Source organism: Mixophyes fleayi, chromosome 1 (assembly GCF_038048845.1).
Source record: "Mixophyes fleayi isolate aMixFle1 chromosome 1, aMixFle1.hap1, whole genome shotgun sequence".
Lineage (NCBI taxonomy): Eukaryota > Metazoa > Chordata > Amphibia > Anura > Limnodynastidae > Mixophyes > Mixophyes fleayi.
The window spans coordinates 82,101,873-82,122,152 of NC_134402.1; the positions used below are offsets into that span (position 1 = coordinate 82,101,873).

Genomic DNA, 20,280 nt, shown 5'->3' on the forward strand with positions numbered 1-20,280 from the left:
ATTTATATCGCCATCTTTAACTCTTTAACATGTACTATTTGAAACCCTACATTTACTTCTGTTGCAGTTTTTATACCGACCAAGCACAATTAGCTCTAATACAAATGTTTACTTGCCAAACCAATAACATATACTATTTGCACTCTCCATTTGTCTAGCAACAAATAACTTCATACATTATGAACAATTTTAGTTAGTTTTGACTATACATTATATGTTGGCTACTACCTTTCCCAATACATCCCATTAATTTTCACACTTTGTTAATAGACAAATGGACAATGCCAATAAATAGATTAAACAAATGAATGAAATAAGGGAAATGAACTAAGGGCAATGATGAAATTATTACATGTGAGAGGGTTAGTAGGAAAAGAATTACAGCGGATGGTCAGATGTTTTTTCCTTAGTCCTGCACAGCCATGATTTTGTCCAGACAGTAGAGATAGCTGAGGCATATGAAGTCTCGCCCCTGAATAGGCTGGACATGCCATCTCCTCATTCAAACATTTAGAAACCTCCCACTAGAAATCCTATGTTTGCCTTTGGGACCTTTTTCATGTGTACATGTGTGCTTACTTGTCAGTCAAGTGCATTTCAAAGTGCATTTCAAAGTGCACACCTTCTTGAAAGTCTTTGGAAACACCCTTGTAAAAGTCTGTGTCGATTTTTCCTAAAAAGGCGCAGTGAAAACGTTACATCAATGTCCACCTTACTGCTTAATTCAGACCTCCACCTTTAGTCATTTCAACTTTTAGATTGGCTTCTTAGCACTTCTATGTGTATTTTTATGGAAATGGAAAAGTGTAAAGCGTGTCTTATTGTTAGTATAGGGATGAGAATTGATCAACGGCACCACTTATGTAAGGGAGAATAAATAAGAGAAGGGCTGAGTGCCTTCCCATTTCTTTTTCTATATTTAATCATGTACCGCAAAATGTAATTTCATTTATGAAATCCAGTGCCCAGTAGGCTCACTCACATGCTTTATCCTCAGTTAGGAATGATCCACCCTTGATCCACGCCTCCCCTGTAAAGGTTACAATCTTGGCCTGAACATTCATGCACTTCCCTGGAAAACAAGACACAGTAGTAACGTGACAGCAGGGCATTTGCACTTGGTTGTCCACTTATGCTGTTTGTAATTGTCCTTTTGAGTTTGTGTTCTTTGTCTTTTTAAGGACAAGTTATTATACTAAACGTATGTTATATAGTATTATAGGGAACCTTGGGTGTAACAAAGAAAAACAACATAAAAATTCAGTATTATTTGCAACTAAGTAAGTCACTGGATATAATAGGCAAGTGTATGTGTCATACTGTCATACCTTTAAAACTATCAGCATAAGAGTACTGACACACTGGGATTCTCACTATTTTAAGCTCATGTGAAGCACATTTCAGTCAAACAAGTAATTACAACTCACCTTCTGACATCATCTAGACTGACAGTTTTAGGAGGCTGTGGCTACATAATACCTTATTTATGTGTATGTAGCTCCACCAGCCCTACTTCATCTCACTGGAGGTAAAATAACATTACCTTGGCAGCTGAAGGCTTTGGTTACATTGTGATCTTCTCTACCTGTTCGACACCTAAGAGATGACTATTCATGTGAAATCTACTTATGCGAAGACATCAGGATAGAAATATATTTTTTTCAACTTAGATGGGGTGAAGACACAGCTATTGGAGCCCAATGATCCAACCTTTTATGGATTTATAAGAGGAGAAGCTGGTTCTCCATTCATTATATCCCAACAGTATTTTGGTGGCTGAAACTTTTTAATCTTTATTGAACTAAATTAGTCATCCAGACCAGGCTGGGTGTATTACCTTCAGTAAATCACTTTTTCTCAAATGCAATGGTTTTCTTTTAACAAATGGACCAAACATTCATTTTACTGTGAAAAAAGAGTCTGATATGAAACTATTTGTGTATTTTAATTATACAGTGTATTATAATTTATTTTTGTCTTTGGGAAACTTAATAAAAATATATACGTGTTGATGATACTTATAATTGCTTAAGAGTATAAACATTTTTGGGAAGTATTTCTTGAAGCATGTATTTGCCAAACATAGGTTTATGTATTAATTCATATTGCAGTAAAAAGACGCCATAAAAACGTGAGAACTAATATATAATGTAAAGACAATGTAAACTTCTGAAGAAATTTAAAGTACACTGCACACAGTGGAACATGTTAGGCAAAGTTCTGGAAATATAATCTTAAAGGCCGATGCTGTGATGTTCTCCACAGTTATGCAAAATTGCATATTTTGCCTCGCAGTTCACAGCGGTGAGCAGGAAAATCCACATTACTGGGTACTGTAGCACCTGGAAATGCACACAGTCAAACATCACAGTAATGTTTGGTGGCACATCGCACTGACTTGAATTCTCCCCTGAGAGTTATACTTTTTTTACAACTTTGTGACATTCATAGTCTATAAAGAGAGCTGGGATAATGACAGTTCATTAATTATGTTGTGTGGCTGGAGTAACAACAAAAATGATATGATGAATTCTGGTACACGTAAAGCCAAATTCTGATTGAGAAATGTGCAACGTTGTCACCTATATACCGAATTAAATTTCTGAACAGTTTTGCTGACATTTTGATCATCTCAGGGCTGGTGCAGAGTTGGTTGCAAAATGGGACTAAATAACACAAAAAAAATGCATGGATTTCTGCCCATATGCAGCGCTATACACTGTCCACCTCTGCATCAGCAGCATGTGCTCCTGGTTTATGACATGTCATTATCGTCAACGAGTATTTGCACCTGCCATATGAGTAAAACATATGCCTCTTAACAGGCATATATGTATGTTACCTTCTGCAGCTCTGCATCAGCCAAATATGTGTAAAAAACATTCTTTTACTGTACTTGGCTGCATTTGAATGCCCCTTCCCTCCTCAGTCCCCCCTCTCTGTGCACAGGAAAGCGCAAGTGAGAGAATTGCGCAAGTCTGCATTCTGGGCATGCGCAGATTGATTTCCCACAAGATACGCCATACACACTAGCATACATCCTGCTGTGAGTCAGTCCCCTTTACTATAGTATATTTATGGAAACATTTTACACTTAAGGAGAGATAACCGGACTGCTGATATGTATATTGTGGGCTAACAATATTTTGTCATTGTATTGTCATTCATAGGATCATGGGCAGACAGATCACCACTGCATGAAGCAGCAAGTCAGGGGCGGCTACTTGCACTGAAAACCTTGCTTTCTCAAGTAGGTAAACCCTGTTATATTATATACCATATGTTACATGGATATATTGTACAAGACTACATTGTGGTCCTCTAAGAATATTTATTTCAAATTAAAATAATTTCACCTTTAAAAAAAAAAAAAAAAAAAAAAAAAAAAGCATAATAACATTATAACTATACCAGGAAGTGCAATAAAGGATTTTTAGAAGAAATGGAAATATTAATAAGAAGTTTGAAACTATTATTCTATATGTAAGTAGGAAATGTATAATTTTAATACTAAACAAATGTAAGAGCTACACAATTTTTGGCTCAAAGGTCTATAAAATTATAAAGTTTTTATAAGTAGATGTTTTAGAGTTTTTTAATATTTATACTGCACAAATTAAATTAGCTCCTGTATATTCCATGTTTTTGTCTATCTTTGACTTCACATAATACCATAGATTTGTTACGAGCCGTAGTGGTTCCCCTAGCCGCCACAACTTGCTTTCCCAGCCTGGCTGCATCTCGGCCGCCTCCTTTACAACCGGCACGTCACTTTCGGTTCTCGGCCTGGCTGTTGCTAGGGCAACGGTCGGGACGCCTAGCTGTCAGATCCCTGTGTCCTGGCGGGGGAAATAGCCGGGCACGTGCGCAATGAGGGGAAATTAATCATCAGCCTCCTGGGGCTGATTGCCTTATGCTTTACCTCCCAGTGGTGATTGGCTGTTCTATGTATTTAAGGCAGGGAGGACTGAGCCTCCCTGCCGGTTATAGTGTTCAGCTCCTGGCTGCTGATCTGCTCCTGTATTCTGTACCTGTTTTCTGGATTGATCTTTCTGTATGATCTCTGGTTTGTTTCTTGGACCATGATATATTGCTGGTGATCCTGACCTCTGTCCTGTGACTCGGACATCCTAGTTTTCTGCCGGCCCTGACCCTTTGCCTGAATCTCACCTCATTGCCTGCTTATGCCCTTTGACCCCGGCCTGGTACTCATCACGCTTATCTTCTGCCATCACCCTCTTGTACACGCTACGGTATTATCCATAACATTGTACTACACTGAGCACTGAGTTTAAGACCTGGGGGCATCTGAGTACCTGTGAGTGTGACAAGCACTATGGTAAAGGCAGCTACTCTAGGTGAAGACCTCTATCACCTGTTCTACAAGCTAATGACAGCAGCTGTTAGCCGTGACAAGGTTTTCATTTTACTTTCATAACTTTGTGTTTCCCCTGAAATGCACTGGTCTATCTTGCAGTAAAATAGATGCATTTTAGATACTTGTGAACCTCACTTTGCTTATAAATTACCATTACAATGGTAGTTGCATTTGACATACAGCATATTATTTATAGGTAAGGATTGTCCATGTTTTCACATAGTAGCCTGTATTTAAGAACATCCCCACAGGCAGTTACAGTGCTTATAGAAAATCATCATACCCTATCAAAATCATTACCTTTTGTCACATTACACCATGGAAATTGAAAGAAATGAAATAAAACTTTTTCCAACTTTATTTACACGTTATAAATCTCAACATCAAAGTGAAAATAACATTCACAAAAATTATTATTAATATAATTTAATTACTAAAAAATCTGGTCTGGATAAGTGATCATGCAGAGTTGGTTGCAAAATAACCAACATCCTGGCATCATCCACCATTATAAACTTGCTCGGGTACAACCATTGACGTTCCAGATCACACGACAGGCTAATTTTCCACCACTTCCCATCATTTGTAGACGTTTTGATTTCTTCAGCATAAAACCAGCGGTTCCTTGAGGATTCCACTACTAATAGCGCATGGTAAGGCAAAGAATTCACCATGGTTGGAACGGTACTTTCAAAAGGGCTCCAGGATAAAGTTGTGAAAATGCACAAGTGAGTAGAAAGATACAAAAATATTTCAAAGGCTTTTACTCTACCTCTGTGTACTGTTCAAAGCACTATTAAGAAATGGAAAGAGCATGGAACATCAACATTTTGCCTAGATCGAACCGTTCCTCCAACCTGGATGACAGAGCAAAGATGATATTGATCAGGGAGGCTACCAAGAGGCCAATGGCAACTTTGAAGGACTTACAAGTCTTTATGGCTAAGATTGGTCAATTTGTGCATGTGACAACTATCTTACAAGCTTTATACAAAGCTGCCCTATATGATAGGGTGAAAGAAGCCTCTTCTGACAAAGTGCCACATTTAGTCTTGCTTTGCAAAAAAAAAAACACTTGCCAGATTCTGATGCCATGTGGTAAACGGTTGTATTTTAAATGAGACCAATATAGAACTTTTTAGACTGAACGTCAAGCGCTATGTTTGGTGCAAAGCAAACACAGCAGACCACCCAAAACACACCATACCTTATGTGAAGCATGTTGGTAGCAACATTATGTTTTGGGAGTGTTTCTCTTCAGCAGGGACTGGGCGATTGGTCAGGATTGACGGGAAGATGGATGTTGCCAAGTACACACAAATTCTTGGGGAAAACCTGCAGCCCACTGCTAGACAGCTCGAAATGGACAGGTGGTTCCCCTTCCAGCCTGACAACAACCCTAAACATACCGGTAAGAAAATTACACAGTGACTTAAGGATAGGAAGATGAATGTCCTTGACTGGTCAAGTCAAAGCCCTAACATAAACCTGCTGGAAAAATCTGTGGATGTTCTTGGAAGAGAGCAGTCCATCATCATCATCATCATCATCATCATCATCATCATCATCATCATCTATTTATATAGCGCCACTGATTCCATCACCGCTCTCCATGAAATTTGACTGAACTTGAACAAATCTGCAAGGATGACTAGGCAAATATTCCCTAATCTAGGTTCTGGGTGCACAAAGCTGGAAGAAACAAATCCAAACAGACTGATGCCTGAAATTACAGTTGGCTCTAAAAGTAGTAAATCAGGGTACTGATCACTTTTCCAACCCTGTTACTCTAGTTTTTAATTTTTTATTAATTTTCAGAACTGTTGCTTTTTTTACGTTAACGTAGTAAAGTGAAATGTGTAAATAAAGCTGGAAAAATTTTGATTTAATTTATTACAGTTCCCATGGTGTAATGTGACAAAAGGTAATTATTTTGACAGGGTATGATGATTTTCTTTAGTCCTGTACATATGGGGCCTGAGTCTTTAAGGAAAGTAATGCAAAAAAAGGAGTAAATGTTCTCCGGGACAAACCATTTTACAATCCATTCCTCCTTCTCTCCCTCCCTCCCCTGTGTCTCTCTGTCAGTCTACCCCACCCCTTAGATTGTACGCTCATTTGAGCAGGGTCTTCTCTCCTCCTGTCTTCTCCACTTTCAACTCTGCTCGCCAGCTTCCCTGCCTTTCTCCTTGAGGACCCTCTTCTCCCGTCCCCTCTCGCTCCCTCCTCTTCCCCCTGGGGGTCTCCCTCTCATCCGTGCCCTCCCTCCTTGGGGCCGTTGTTGGCAGACGTTCTCCTCTCCCCGCCCTGCTAGCTGTGCCTTGAGCTCACTGAGTTACTGTGATTATTGTTTACTGTACTGTGCTGTCTCACCTCGTATTGTAATTTCGTTTGTCCCTGTACGGCGTCGCGGACACCTAGTGGCGCCCTATAAATAAAAATTTATAATAAAATAAATAAAAATGCAAGGGGTCTAAATTAGTTTATTATTTTGCACATAAGTTTAATATTGTTTTTTTTATGTAGCACACAAACACTTGATAGTTTTATTTTTAAACTGAAATTTAAAGTTGATTTAGGACATGCACTACCCCAACTATAAATCTCTTCTCACATTTTAAATTTACCTCCCTCTTCAATGCAACATGATTTTACCCAGGTGCAATTACTCCTTTTTTATGCTTTGCTCTCTTTAATGACTCAGGCCCATGATGTACTTGTTATACTTAGTGGCCAACCAACAGAAAAGTGACCAATGAAACAAAATCGACACAATTCCCAAACTCTTTCTTACAGTGAAGTTACTGACTTGATGATGATTGCTTTGATGACATTAATTGAGCATTTTCCCAAAGATAATACAATTTCCAGTACACACTTGAGATTTAAGAATCAGTATCTTTAAATTAAAATCTGCTTTTTAGAGTTGCCTATGAGAGAATTAATAGAAATTGTGAACATCTGAAAATAATGTATATACATTTGTTTATATTGATTTAAATATCTTACCACAAATGCTGCAATGTATTTGACTGAAATGTGCAATTCGTCACAATTAGGGTTACAATGTGAACACATTAACTATCGATCATGTGACCCCATTACATGAAGCTTGCCTGGGAGATCATGTTGGATGTGCAAGAATTCTTTTGGAAGCCGGAGCAAATGTAAGCTTTGTCATACTACACCAAACACTTTAGGACACATTGTTTTAATGTTACAACTGACAGTAAGATGCATTCTACATTACAAATAGAGTATTAGTATTCCTAGGCAAATGCATGTCAGAGTTTTCTTAATTTACTTAGTAGATGTTGCTGCTTTAGAATTTGAATTAAAGCAATATCCAGATATGTGAATAAAACATTTATAGAAGGTCTATGTGTATTTGTGTGGCCCTGCAACATATAAATTGTTCACCTATTTCTGTATATTGCTCCTGCTTACAATTTAGTTCAACAAGATGGAAACAAGTTTGGGGTGGGGCGTTGTCCATGTACTGGACAGATCCGAGTTGTCCTTACCGAGTATAGGCTAGTTGTAGTAATGCACCCCATAATGCATCCAGATGTAAAAGTGAGATTTTGTGTTGTGTGATGACATATCTCAATGAGCTTTAGGGAATGTAGTGTGAGCATTTAAAGGGGGTGTTCCCAGATTAGCGGGTGGCTGCACAGCCCTTTCGCCTTTAATAATCCTCTGAATTTTAACGCATTCTCAGAGGTGGCTGATATCAGACGTCAAAGGCATTCTTCATGTAGACTTTGGAAGAGGAAAGATAATTGCACAAACACCAATGTAATAAGAGCATCACAGTGTACCAATGTGAGAGCTGAAATAAAGAGAGCCTGATGTCCTCCTAATCAGTATTGAAAATATGTAATTAATTAAGAGTTGGTCCAAAGTGACCAACTATAGTGCAGAACTTTAAAGGGACATTGTTGCTATTTCCAGCATATGCATTCCCATCTACGCCTGCAATCCTGCAAATGTTCATGCAAAATACATACATGGGGAATACCCCAAAGGGAAACATGGGTATAAATTTTGTTTTTGAAAAATAAACACACATATATATATATATATATAAAAAACAATGCACTGGACATCTGTATTTACCAGCTTTCTATAGTCTAAAGAAGGAGGAATTTAGAGGAATTAGCTTAAGGGGAGACTGGGACATTTTGTATGTAGTATGGTAGCTTTATAGTTACCTTCTGTGGAAATCACATGAGGTTCATGTGAAACACTTTGCTTCATGTCTATTCCAAGACATCTTGTGATATGTTTTAGGTGAATGCTACAACTATTGATGGAGTGACTCCTTTATTTAATGCATGTTCAAGAGGCAGCGCAAGTTGTGCAGAACTACTTTTGGAGTATGGTGCAAACACGCAGCTGGAGACATGTCTTCCTTCACCTACTCACGAGGCATCAAGTAAAGGTAAAGTGGATGGCAGCAGCACACAGAATGCTTATGCCGTTTATTCTATTGTTTTGTGTTGATTTTTATAGTTTGGTTTTTCTGTTAACACTAATTATTTCATGATAGCATTGTGAAACATTTCATAAAATTCTACCCTCAAATAAATATATTATAAATATTAAAAAGTTAGTAAGCATTTTTTATTTTCTCCTACTAAGTTGAACAAGCATAGCAAATTGTCCAATTCCTACCAGCAGCCTCCAGCCCAATACAAGACTCTCCTGTACACCATATTTTTGTTGGACCTAGCCCAGTCCATTTCAGTGGCTTCTGCGTGTATTTTCCTGTAGTCCTGCTTGTATCCATTGTCTAGTTCTGCAGCTCATCCCTAGTTCTATCTGAATTATTTTTAGTCTGTAGTTGTCCTTGAATAAGCTTTTTATCTATGTAGTGACAAACTTGTTTGCCCTAGTGTGGCTGCAGGGTCTATGGGCCTGATGGTCAATTGGACATACACTTGTTTGTGTAATGTAAAATTTGCAAACTGGTACTGCCCACAAAACAAGCTGCTTGCATATCCGCGTAGGCAGAGTTGCACGTATATATTTACACCTGCTTGAGACTGGAGTGGCTCGAGGCAGGAGGAAAGGGGCAGTCTAGCATAGACCAAGTACAGAAAGGGTGTGTGTGCATAATTGCGAACAGATACAGACCGAATGTTGATACAGATATACATATTGAAGACATAATAAGTGGTGCTGGCTGAGGGCTGATGCAAATACACGCTGATAAATAGCTGATGATGATGAAGATGACAATGATGGTTGCCAGCACTAGCTAACCACTTCTAAATGGCTGATTGTGAATTTACCTGTGAAGCTGATAGATTGGTTCTTATTAATTGCATATATATTATAGGATTTTGTGGGCATATTTTGAAATCATATTTTGCTACTTACATTCGTACGCAAGAAAGAATATTATATCTGCTGTATTATATCAAGCCTAGTAATGAATGTGTTTTTTGTTTGTCAAAACAAATGTTAATAAATTTTCTTGTGCATACCTGACCTAAACCTGGTGCATATGCTAGAAGCACAGAGCTGGACACCCCGCATAAGAAACAAAAACACACTCAAAAAAGACAGACTAGATGGACGTGTATTTTATTTTCTGCCATCAAATTCTATGTTTTCATTATATGCCCAGCAACAAGCTTTGACTCTAGGGGGTAAATGTATCAAGCTGAGAGTTTTCTGGCGGGTTTGAAAAGTGGAGATGTTGCCTATAGCAACCAATCAGATTCTAACTATCATTTTGTAGAATGTTCCAAATAAATGATAGCTAGATTGGTTTTTTAAACCTGCCGGAAAACTCTTAGCTTGATACATTTACCCCCAGGTCTTCACTAGTGGTTTCAGCGTCAAACATATTATTTTATCCTGCCTAGAATCTTTGCATGATGCATGTATTACCCCCTCTCCTGCCGCTCCCCACACAATTTAAAATCTCATCTGTCATTAATCACTACTAGAGTTGAGTGTATGAGGTGTAAATTAATAGAATGTAGTGTTACTTGTATAGTCCATGTATGATCCTCTAAAACCATTTTAAGAACATTTTTAGATTCCTCCATTTCTATAGAATACCACCATTGCAACTGAATCCCATATTCTCCAGTAATTGTTCAGGCATCTGACATTTGACCCTGAACTGCTCCTAGATCCCTTGACTTATTCCTGTGAGTGTGTGTGCCAGTTTCAGTGTTTGGTTCTTCTCTGACTATCCACTCAGACCTTGGCTGTTCTGATTTGCTACTTGTCCCCATTACTCTAACTTAAATGCTTCTTTTTCTCTTTTACTGTATTGTTATATATTTAATTTCTTATTTTCTGAAAATTGGTTCTAACCAGTTTCGATCCCTGGGTCTCTATAACTATTATCCTTCCCTACCAGTCCCAGGATTCAACTCCTGTATTGCACTGTTCATTATCCTTGTGAGCATAACAATTACCAAGTGAACATTTTCACACTTCTATCATGACAGATAAACCTGTGGATGCTACTGATGGCACTCATTTTTACATAGGAATGATGTAAATACATGTACACTGTGAATTTCAGTTGGAAACACACTCCTATAAAGACAGAAATAGAAATGCTTAATCCTTTATGGCCAGAGGGGATTTGCACCATACTGACTATAACCTTTTCATTTCTAAGTCCATGTAAGCAAATTTTATACATTTTATTTTAGAAGAGCAGGTTATTTTATTTGGTAGCATAATAGTTAGAGTTTAATTTTGTGGGCACTAGAAAGACTGGTATAATCACAAAAAAAGTACAGACAAATACCCCAAAAGTGTATTGCTTAGTTCTCACGAGTATTGGGATCAGGGCCTGATTAACCCTAGGGCTAACTGGGCTATAGCCCAGGGGCCCCGGGCATCCAGGGGGCCCTTCAAAGTCCTCAGCAGCATTATTGATCGGTCGGGGGCGCCCCCGGCCCTATCAATGTTGCTGAGCACTGTCAGTGCAGTCCTCCATCCCCGGCGCTCAGTAATCTGCTTACTGAGGAGATCTCGCAAGAGTTCATGAACTCTCGCGAGATCTCCACAGTAAACAGATTACTGAGCGCCGCGGAAGCAGGACTGCACTGACAGGTAAGCGCTTGGGGGCGGCGGGCGGCTCACATTGGGGGCCTCGCGGGGGAATGGAGGGCCCCTTTGCCCAGGGGCCTCCATTCCCTTAATCCGGCCCTGATTGGGATACAATGGGTTCATTTGGCAACAGGCTAATTTTATTAAAGCAAAAATCTCTAAAATTGATTGGAGGCAGAGAAAATGGTATACTAGTAAAGGTTTGTTTTTATAAATAATTTTTTTTCTGTGGTCACCGTGATAATGTATCATTATGTCAATTGGTTCCTGGTCATCTCTTGACAACCTCAGGTTACAAGGCTCTGACCAGTCATCAACATCAACTCATCATCAACATTTATTTATATAGCGCCAGCAAATTCCGTAGCGCTTTACAATTCTGTTGGAGGGACCCCAAATCCCTGCTATCATTTATACACAACAAGAGAAACTAAAGCTCATTAAATACATGAAGTGGGCAATTGCTCAGGGATTAAGAATATTTAGGCATTCCAGATTTTAAAATGCTTACACATGTATTCAAGCAGTGATATATATACAACATATATTTGTATATATACACTGTACAAAAATAATAGTACACATATTGAGTAAGTATGCTTGTAGTTACATATATATTCTATCATTATTATTATTTTTATTTTTATTGCTATTATTTGTAATACTATTATTTGTATTTGCAGGTTACAGTGAATGTCTGGATGTATTGATTTCCTGGGGTATAGATGTGGACCAAGACATTCCTCACCTAGGCACTCCTCTTTATGTGGCGTGCAAAGGACAGCACTTAGCTTGTGTTAGAAAACTCTTACATGCAGGTCAGTGATTTACACAATAGACTAGCTATACATGCTGTAAACAAAAATTATTAATGAAATATACCAGTGGTTTCCAAAGTGTGCGCCGCGGCTCCAAGGGGTGCGCGTTGCTGACACAGGGGTGCCGCGGCGCTGTCACAAGGGTGCCGTGGTCAGGAAAAAAAAACTTGCCAATCTGGTGGCGCCCAGGACCTAGCATCCTCCTCCCTCCTCGCTTCTCACTGAATGTTGGGTGTGACGTCATCACTTCCAACATATTCAATGAGGTGCGGCAGGAGAGAGGAGGATGCTGGGTCCCGGGCACCGCCGACTTGGTAAGAAGACAGAAGAGAAGACAGAAGAAATAGAAGAAAGAAGGCGAAGTATGGTAAGTAAAGAAACAGAGGGGCAAAAGAATGAATGAGGGGCAGAGTGAGGATGAGGAGGCACAGAGTGAAGAAGAAGAAGCACAGAGTGATGATGAAGAGGCACAGGAGTATGAAGAGGCACAGAGCGTGAGGATGAAGGGGCACAGAGTGTGTGGATGAAGGGGCACAGAGTGTGTTGACAAAGGGGCACAGAGTGTGTGGATGAAAGGGCACAGAGTGTGAGGATTAAGGTGCACACAGTGAGTATGAAGGGTCACAGAGTGTGTGCATGAAAGGGCACAGAGTGTGAGGATAAAGGGGCACAGAGTGTGTGGTTGAAGGGGCACAGAGTGTGTGGATGAAAGGGCACATAGTGTGTGGATGAAAGGGAACAGAGTGTGTGGGTGAAAGGGCACAGAGTGTGAGGATGAAGGGGCACAGAGTGTGTGGATGAAAGGGCACATAGTGTGTGGATGAAAGGGCACATAGTGTGTGGGTGAAAGGGCACAGAGTGTGAGGATGAAGGGGCACAGATTGTGATGGTGAAGGGGCACAGAGTGTGAGGATGAAAGGGCACATAGTGTGTGGATGAAAGGGCACATAGTGTGTGGATGAAAGGGCACAGAGTGTGTGGATGAAAGGGCACAGGGTGTGTGGATGAAGGGGCACAGATTGTGATGGTGAAGGGGCACAGAGTGTGAGGATGAAAGGGCACATAGTGTGTGGATGAAAGGGCACATAGTGTGTGGATGAAAGGGCACAGAGTGTGTGGATGAAAGGGCACAGAGTGTGAGGATGAAGGGGCACAGATTGTGATGGTGAAGGGGCACACAGTGAGGATGAAGGGGCACAGAGTGTGTGGGTGAAAGCGCACAGAGTGTGAAGATGATGGGACACAGAGTGTCGGTAATTATTTTGGAGGGGTGCCTTGAAAAAATTATGGTGACTCTAAGGGTGCCGCGAACTGAAAAAGTTTGGAAACCACTGGAATATACTGGTTCATATGTTGTGTATAATTACATGTAAGTGAACATTTCAATATGTTTATAAAAAAAGCATAATATTTATTTATTGTTTTGATGAGGGTGCAGTATTTTACTATATTCATTGTTTGCACCCCGTAAACTTGCTACTTGATAATTATAAGGAAAAGAAAGCCAGACGTATCCTGAAAAATAACATTCACAGATAAAAAAATATATTTTTATTAAGTCACAGAGAGAAAATTGGTCTAGTTCTTGGGGTTTTAATTTAGAACTTGTCTATTATTTAACCTGACTATAACAAATCTATTGAATTTACATTGTGGATCTTTTGTAGGTGCTAATGTACAGTACGGCAAACAATTTGACACTCCATTACATATTGCCGCTCAGCAGACTAGTACAGATATTGTAAGTCTATTAGTAGACTTTGGTGCCGATATTAATACCAGAAATTTAGATTTCAAACGTCCAGTTGATGCTGCTGCTGCAAGAAGCCCAGTAGAGAAACTCTTGTTGATGTACGAAGGTAAGTGTTTTAATTTTGGTATATTAATTAATCCCAGTTTGTACCATTGGAACCCAAGTCATAATTTTTTAACTTCAATAATATTTTTATTATTAATTTTTCAAAAATTATGGGGTACAGAAAGAAGAAAAGGGATGGGGGGTAAGGAAAGGACACAAAATAAAAAGGGGAAGGATTGAAGGGGTACATAGTGGGGGGAACACATTAAACAATTCTGCTGTTAAACCATATTGAACACATGAGGGAGGGAACCTAATAGGATCCCTTCCAATTCGTGAAAGTTACACTGGTCGAATGGTCACCATGGAACTACTAATAGGGACATTGGGGAACTTCGCTAAATGTAGGAGATGCAGGTAGTAAATCCCAAGTCATAGTTTTTAGTTATTAGAAATATCTTAAAAGTTATCTAATTTTAAAATTCTATTGTAATAATATGTGGACCAGTGCCATGTTTTTAAAAAGAGGATAAATTGCAGGAAATGCGCTATTTCAGTTATACGTTAATTAATTGTGTTATGAAAGAGTATCTGAGTATTTTATGCATGTAAATTTACAGACAACACAGACTTTGGCTGAAATACACTTTAATAAACGTTTTCTCTGTATTCCCTTATGCAGAGGAAGCAGGCTTATGTTTACCCCCCTGCCTGTCTTCCATCTTCGTTTGTAACTGGCACTTTTCTGGCACTCCGCTTCGAGAGTATTTTGTGCAAAGATTAGAAGAAATTAATTTATCCATTAGCCTATGGCTAGATTAAGGGGCAATTCATTTTCTTATACTCATGTGAAGATGAATAGGTCTTGTGAAATGTATGCTATTTCCTATGAAACATACCATTTTGAAAAAATATAGGCTGGCAAGGACTCAACATGACGTATCCTCAAAAAACAATTAGTTCTTCAATCCAAAAAAGTAATATTAATTGTACTGTTGCCTACATGAATAAGTGCAGGAACTCAAATGTAGATAAGCCGCTACTTGGCTTTAACTGATGCCAGTCACCTCTGCTTCTGCTCTTGACCGTATGTTATTCATTTATTTGACTGTGTGATGTTTAGCTATCCACTTGCTGCTCCCTCTGACTCCATATTAGTACATGAGGAAATCCCTGCAATGTTTGTTATTTCTGTCTCTAAGACACTGAAAAGTGAAATGAAAAATTGGGAGTCGAGAAAATCTAACAATGTGTCTGGAGAGGAAGGCTAGGTACAGAGACATGTACTTAACAGAGACTTCGCAGAAGAGCCTTAATTTGTTAATTGTGTCAAAATTGTGGCACAGGGATTCTGGCTCAAGCTGACTTCAATGTATCCACAGTTGTTACAGGTTAGCTGGTGGTAGATCTCTTCTCACTAATGTTCACCTAGTTTCAAATATGGTTACTAGTGTGGCCACCAAACAAAATTGAAGTTATAGTCATATTAATGAAAGCAGTCCTGTGGAATTTATTATTATGTGAACCAAAAACAAAAAGAAATGGCCCAGGTGCACAATACTCTCTATTATTTGAAGATTGGGAATAGAGAGATGTGCATAAAACTTTTATTAATACAAACAAAAAAAAACGAAATATATCCGACTATCCTAATTTAAAAACAATTGTGTGTGTTTAAAATCCACTAATAGAGTGATTCTGCCTCATGTTGTGTTTAAGGGATTAGTCCTAGGTAGTATCATGGAGGAATTGCTAATATGTTATAATATGATAGTGCTGCATAAAGGATTGTCTATCTATACACTATTGCAAATAGATCCCGGTATAATAACCACTTTAGATGCAGCAGGTTACAAATATATATAGATAGGTATAGGCAGGTTCTACTAGAGAAAAAGCCTTCTATTAAAATAAAGCACTGTGTCTTGCTAGCTACCTAACTATTGCTCCTTCTAACTTGGAATATATTGGAGCAGTATAGGACAACATTCCCTACAATATAAAGAGGCAAGAATTTTAAGGAGCCGCTACCTGTACAATGTTATTTAGAAAGCCTAATACATTGTACAGGTGGCGCCTCCTTAAAATAGCAGGTTAAGAACAGCAAACATAATGTGCAGCTTGAAAGTGACGTCATAGTTACCTGCCGGCTTCTTCATTCATCGCTGCGGTTTCTGGTCACTGTTTTCAGCTGTCAGTATTACCATTGTGCCAGGAAATGTACCTTTGGTGTATTCCTGTCGGTGTATCTGGTATCGGCGAGATGGTCATCATAATAAGGTATCCCACCCTCCCACCCTCCTGCAGACAAAGGTGATGCTTTGCATATGTCTGGGTACACACATTTTCAAAGATCATAAGACTGGGAGTTCATTTTTGCTGGGTACACACTACAGTATTTGCAGCTAATTATAGGGCCAATCACCCGATAAATGACCGTTCAGACCGATATCGCATTAGTGTGTACACTTAGACAATGAACGATAGTCATTCCAAGCACCGGCCATCGTTTGATTAGATTGTTCAGCAGAACTATAAATCTCGTTCAGCTATGAAACGACTTCCTTACAATTCTGCGGTGTGTGTGCACTCACGATCAGCATCTCTATAGAATTTAGAGTCATAATCTTTTCAGCCGACAGTTATGACAGATGAAGAGCACAGATCTGAGGGTAAATCTTTAAAAACGTGTATAGTGTGTACACATGAATCGGCAGGCTGATCGGGACTTTTTTTCTTCAGTCGTTAGTAAAATCTTTATAGATAACACACTGGCCGGAATATTCTGTAATGTGTATCCAGCCTTATTGACCTTAGAAGAACCATCGTGGCCAACTGTGGCTTCTGGTCATCATAATCTCCATTTGTTTTGGACTTACATTCAGAGAGTATCAAAGAAAGCTTAAATCCTAATACAATTGATGTATTAGGTGAGAATGTTCTTGTCAAAAGATTTGTAAAAGGATTCTTGATGGTTCCCTCTAAGTTAAATTAGGCTATCTGTGCTCTTATGGAATTTTCTTTCAAATTTTAGTAACTTGAATAGTTTACTTAAGTAAGGACTATTATTCTATTTACTTACAACATAAGCAAAGCATGTACGTAAACTTGAATGGCATATCTACTCTACATTTCTATCAAGATACTGTGAATATCTGGCTTCCTCTGGGAACGCCACACACGACATATTTGAATTTTCACAAATATCAGGATATTGTTTCATCTGCTTTTTCTTCAATATGATAAAGAGAGAAACAATATTTCTGTAACATATAAGGATGCATTCAAAATTACCTTATAGCACTTAGATTTTCAGAAAAGATTCCAAGATACTAAAATATTTTAACTAGAAACTGATTATTGAAAAAGTTCAATTGCTGCTGCTCAGTGACTATGATATAGACAACTACTAAATTTACAATTTCCCTCTCCTCCAGTAACTGTGACATTAGTGGGGGGAAATAAAGGGGTATATTTTAAATGCTATTTAGTATATTTTAAGCATGGTGCTCCAATCTTCAATCTCTGATAAACACTACTACTTGTCACTATTCTTTACTACTGATGATTTGAAAATGAACTAATGTTCTTCTATCTGCTTTCTTTTAGCTAATCCATGTTCACTATGTCAGCTGTGCCGACTCCATATTCGGAACTGCATTGGACAATCTAGATTACATCTTATTCCTCACCTGCAGTTGCCAAAGATACTGAAAAATTTCTTACAGTATCGAGAAACTATAAGGAACTTTTAATAATTTTGTAAATGTGTATGTTAACTTTATTGTAAAAATCACTTTTCCTTTAGCAAAATATGCCACTGATTTAGACATTTGATTTAGCTCAGTGCCTCTCAAAGTAATATTATGCACTTACACTGGTAAAGAATATTTAGTGTTAACTGGAATTTAGTGGTGTTCCTATTGTATGTGTGTATATACAAGTAATGCTTTCAAGCATGGTGAAAAGGTATGACTCTGGAAACATTATTTTTTTTAAACATCTTATATCCTCAAAGTTCAAGAATGTTGAGTCTTTAGCAGTGTTAGAACATTTGCAGAGAACAAGTCCCATGCATCTTCTATGGCAAAATGATTATAATACTTAACATTTCCTGAGCAATATAGGCTTAGTGCAGTAGGGGCCTTCAGTTGTTATGAGGCAAATATAACTGCACATAATTTAAATAAGTTTGCTATACAAAATTATCAGATTAAACCTGACACCCAACCAATATAACGATGATCTTGTTTTTAACCAAAAATAGATTACCGCATCTTGTGAAGACATTGCACAGCTCAGCTTCCAATTCACAGCAGGAAGAATATAATTTCATGATTTTGCAGATCTGTATTTCCATGGGGCTTCTGTGGCTCGGCCTCCCTGTTGCATGGTAATGTGCACGTAATGCCATGTCCATAAATCAGGTGCCGCATCTTTTACACTTCCCTTTTAAATGTTGCCAAATAGATGTAGCCCTACAACAATCTGGGGGTAAATGTATCAAGCTGAGAGTTTTCCGGCGAGTTTGAAAAGTGGAGATGTTGCCTATAGCAACCAATCAGATTCTAGCTGTCATTTTGTAGAATGTACTAAATAAATGATAGCTAGAATCTGATTGGTTTTTCAAACCCGCCGGAAAAATCTCAGCTTGATACATTTACCCCCTGATGTCAATTCACCAAATTTCAAAACAGCAGACATTATCGAGAATTCTTAAGTAAAAAAGAGAAGAGTACCCCCATTTACTGTAATCACTATATGAACGTGGCTTCCACAACCTCTTTACATATCACACATTAATTCTTGTGTTATTTATGTATTGTATTAAATCTGTGCATTATCTGTGTGATAATATTAGATCAGGATTTTATGGAATTGTATTTCTCTGATAAAGAGAACACATTTTAGCATAACAAGGGGTCTATTTATCATTGTAAAATAAACTCTTCTTCCTCGTTGGTGTCAGTGCTTCTCCCAATACAAGAAGGGGCCGAACCTGTTTAAGAAGAATCGCAACGACTTGAATTGCCAGATTCTTCTTATTGTAATCGCAATCTCAAAATGGTTATACATAGGATCTTCCCATTTGCAGAGGACAAATGGGAAGATCCTATGTATTCTCTAGCCCTCACCTCCCACGGCTGCAGCAGGGCTGCTAAAGCCTTCCGGAAACAGAAAAAATGCTTTATTATATAAATAAAGCATGTTTTCTCTTTTATTTTTATTTTTAAAAAAAACATTTTTTTTTATATTTTAAAATGTATTTTTTACTTCTTTTTTTTTAAAATTTATTTATTTTAAGCAGCGATAGAAAACTGGTCCGCTTGCTGCTTTTTAATAAATATCTCCCATGTTGTGAGTGTGCACTTGTATACATTTTATACTTCGAAAAAGAATGTATGGGTAGTTTCATTGTATTATTATATAAATTATTATTATACAGAAACCAGTCTCTACCACGTTTTGGGTGACATATCCACCTTAAACAGTGCTACGCAATATACTATACATATGTTAATTCTATGCTAAATTCTATGTAATCTAAATAACACTGCCTGGACATCTTGCAATGTACTGAATATAAACTAATCACTAAGAACAGCATATTTCATCAAATACAAAAAACACTTTCTATGTAAATGTATCTGTATGCACATGCTGTACGTTTGATTCTCACTGGATGAAAGTTGAGTATTTGCTTTAATGTCTAATAAATACATATAGAAATGTGTATCTGCCTCCTGTCCTTTGAAAGATAACTAAACATAAAAACTTACATTTTCCTATAGGAAAAAATTAATGCAGGAAAAGATAATGGGCAATGTTCAACCTTCATCTGATTTTCTGCTGCTGCTGTTTAGAAGTGAATACCATCACAAATAGTAGAAAACATGTCCCAAAATCTCATACAGTATGCAATTTTGTAAGGTGTATTATTAAGAAAAAACAAAAATAAAGTTTAATGTCTTCTTCCTTACGCTTGACACTGTGCCCTCCATGTTGCTTTTGCTCCCCTTCATCTTTCTCCCCTGTTTCACACTGTGCCTTCTGTGAAGATACTGGATTTATCTGATCCAAATCTGCCCACTTCACACTGGCTGGCCAACCACGGGCAGGGCTGCCAAGAGGAATTTAGGGCCCGGGTACAACAAATTCATGGGGCCCCCCTCATAGTCGAGTAAGCCCTAAAAACATTT

The 20,280-nt window shown here is 38.2% G+C and overlaps 1 protein-coding gene across 4 annotated transcripts in view; it reads left to right on the forward strand.

Moving 5' to 3' along the window:
* The window catches only part of ASB5 (ankyrin repeat and SOCS box containing 5), a 61,529-nt gene extending 41,715 nt beyond the window's left edge, over positions 1 to 19,814 (forward strand). For all 4 annotated transcript variants that reach the window (XM_075197482.1, XM_075197491.1, XM_075197500.1 and 1 more), the window contains exons 2-7: positions 3,171 to 3,250; positions 7,438 to 7,545; positions 8,672 to 8,822; positions 12,148 to 12,282; positions 13,950 to 14,141; positions 17,690 to 19,814. In XM_075197482.1, coding sequence (XP_075053583.1) covers positions 3,171 to 3,250; positions 7,438 to 7,545; positions 8,672 to 8,822; positions 12,148 to 12,282; positions 13,950 to 14,141; positions 17,690 to 17,835 — 812 coding nt within the window. In that variant the 3' untranslated portion in view covers positions 17,836 to 19,814. The remainder of the gene's footprint in view (positions 1 to 3,170; positions 3,251 to 7,437; positions 7,546 to 8,671; positions 8,823 to 12,147; positions 12,283 to 13,949; positions 14,142 to 17,689) is intronic.
* Positions 19,815 to 20,280: the final 466 nt, after the last annotated feature.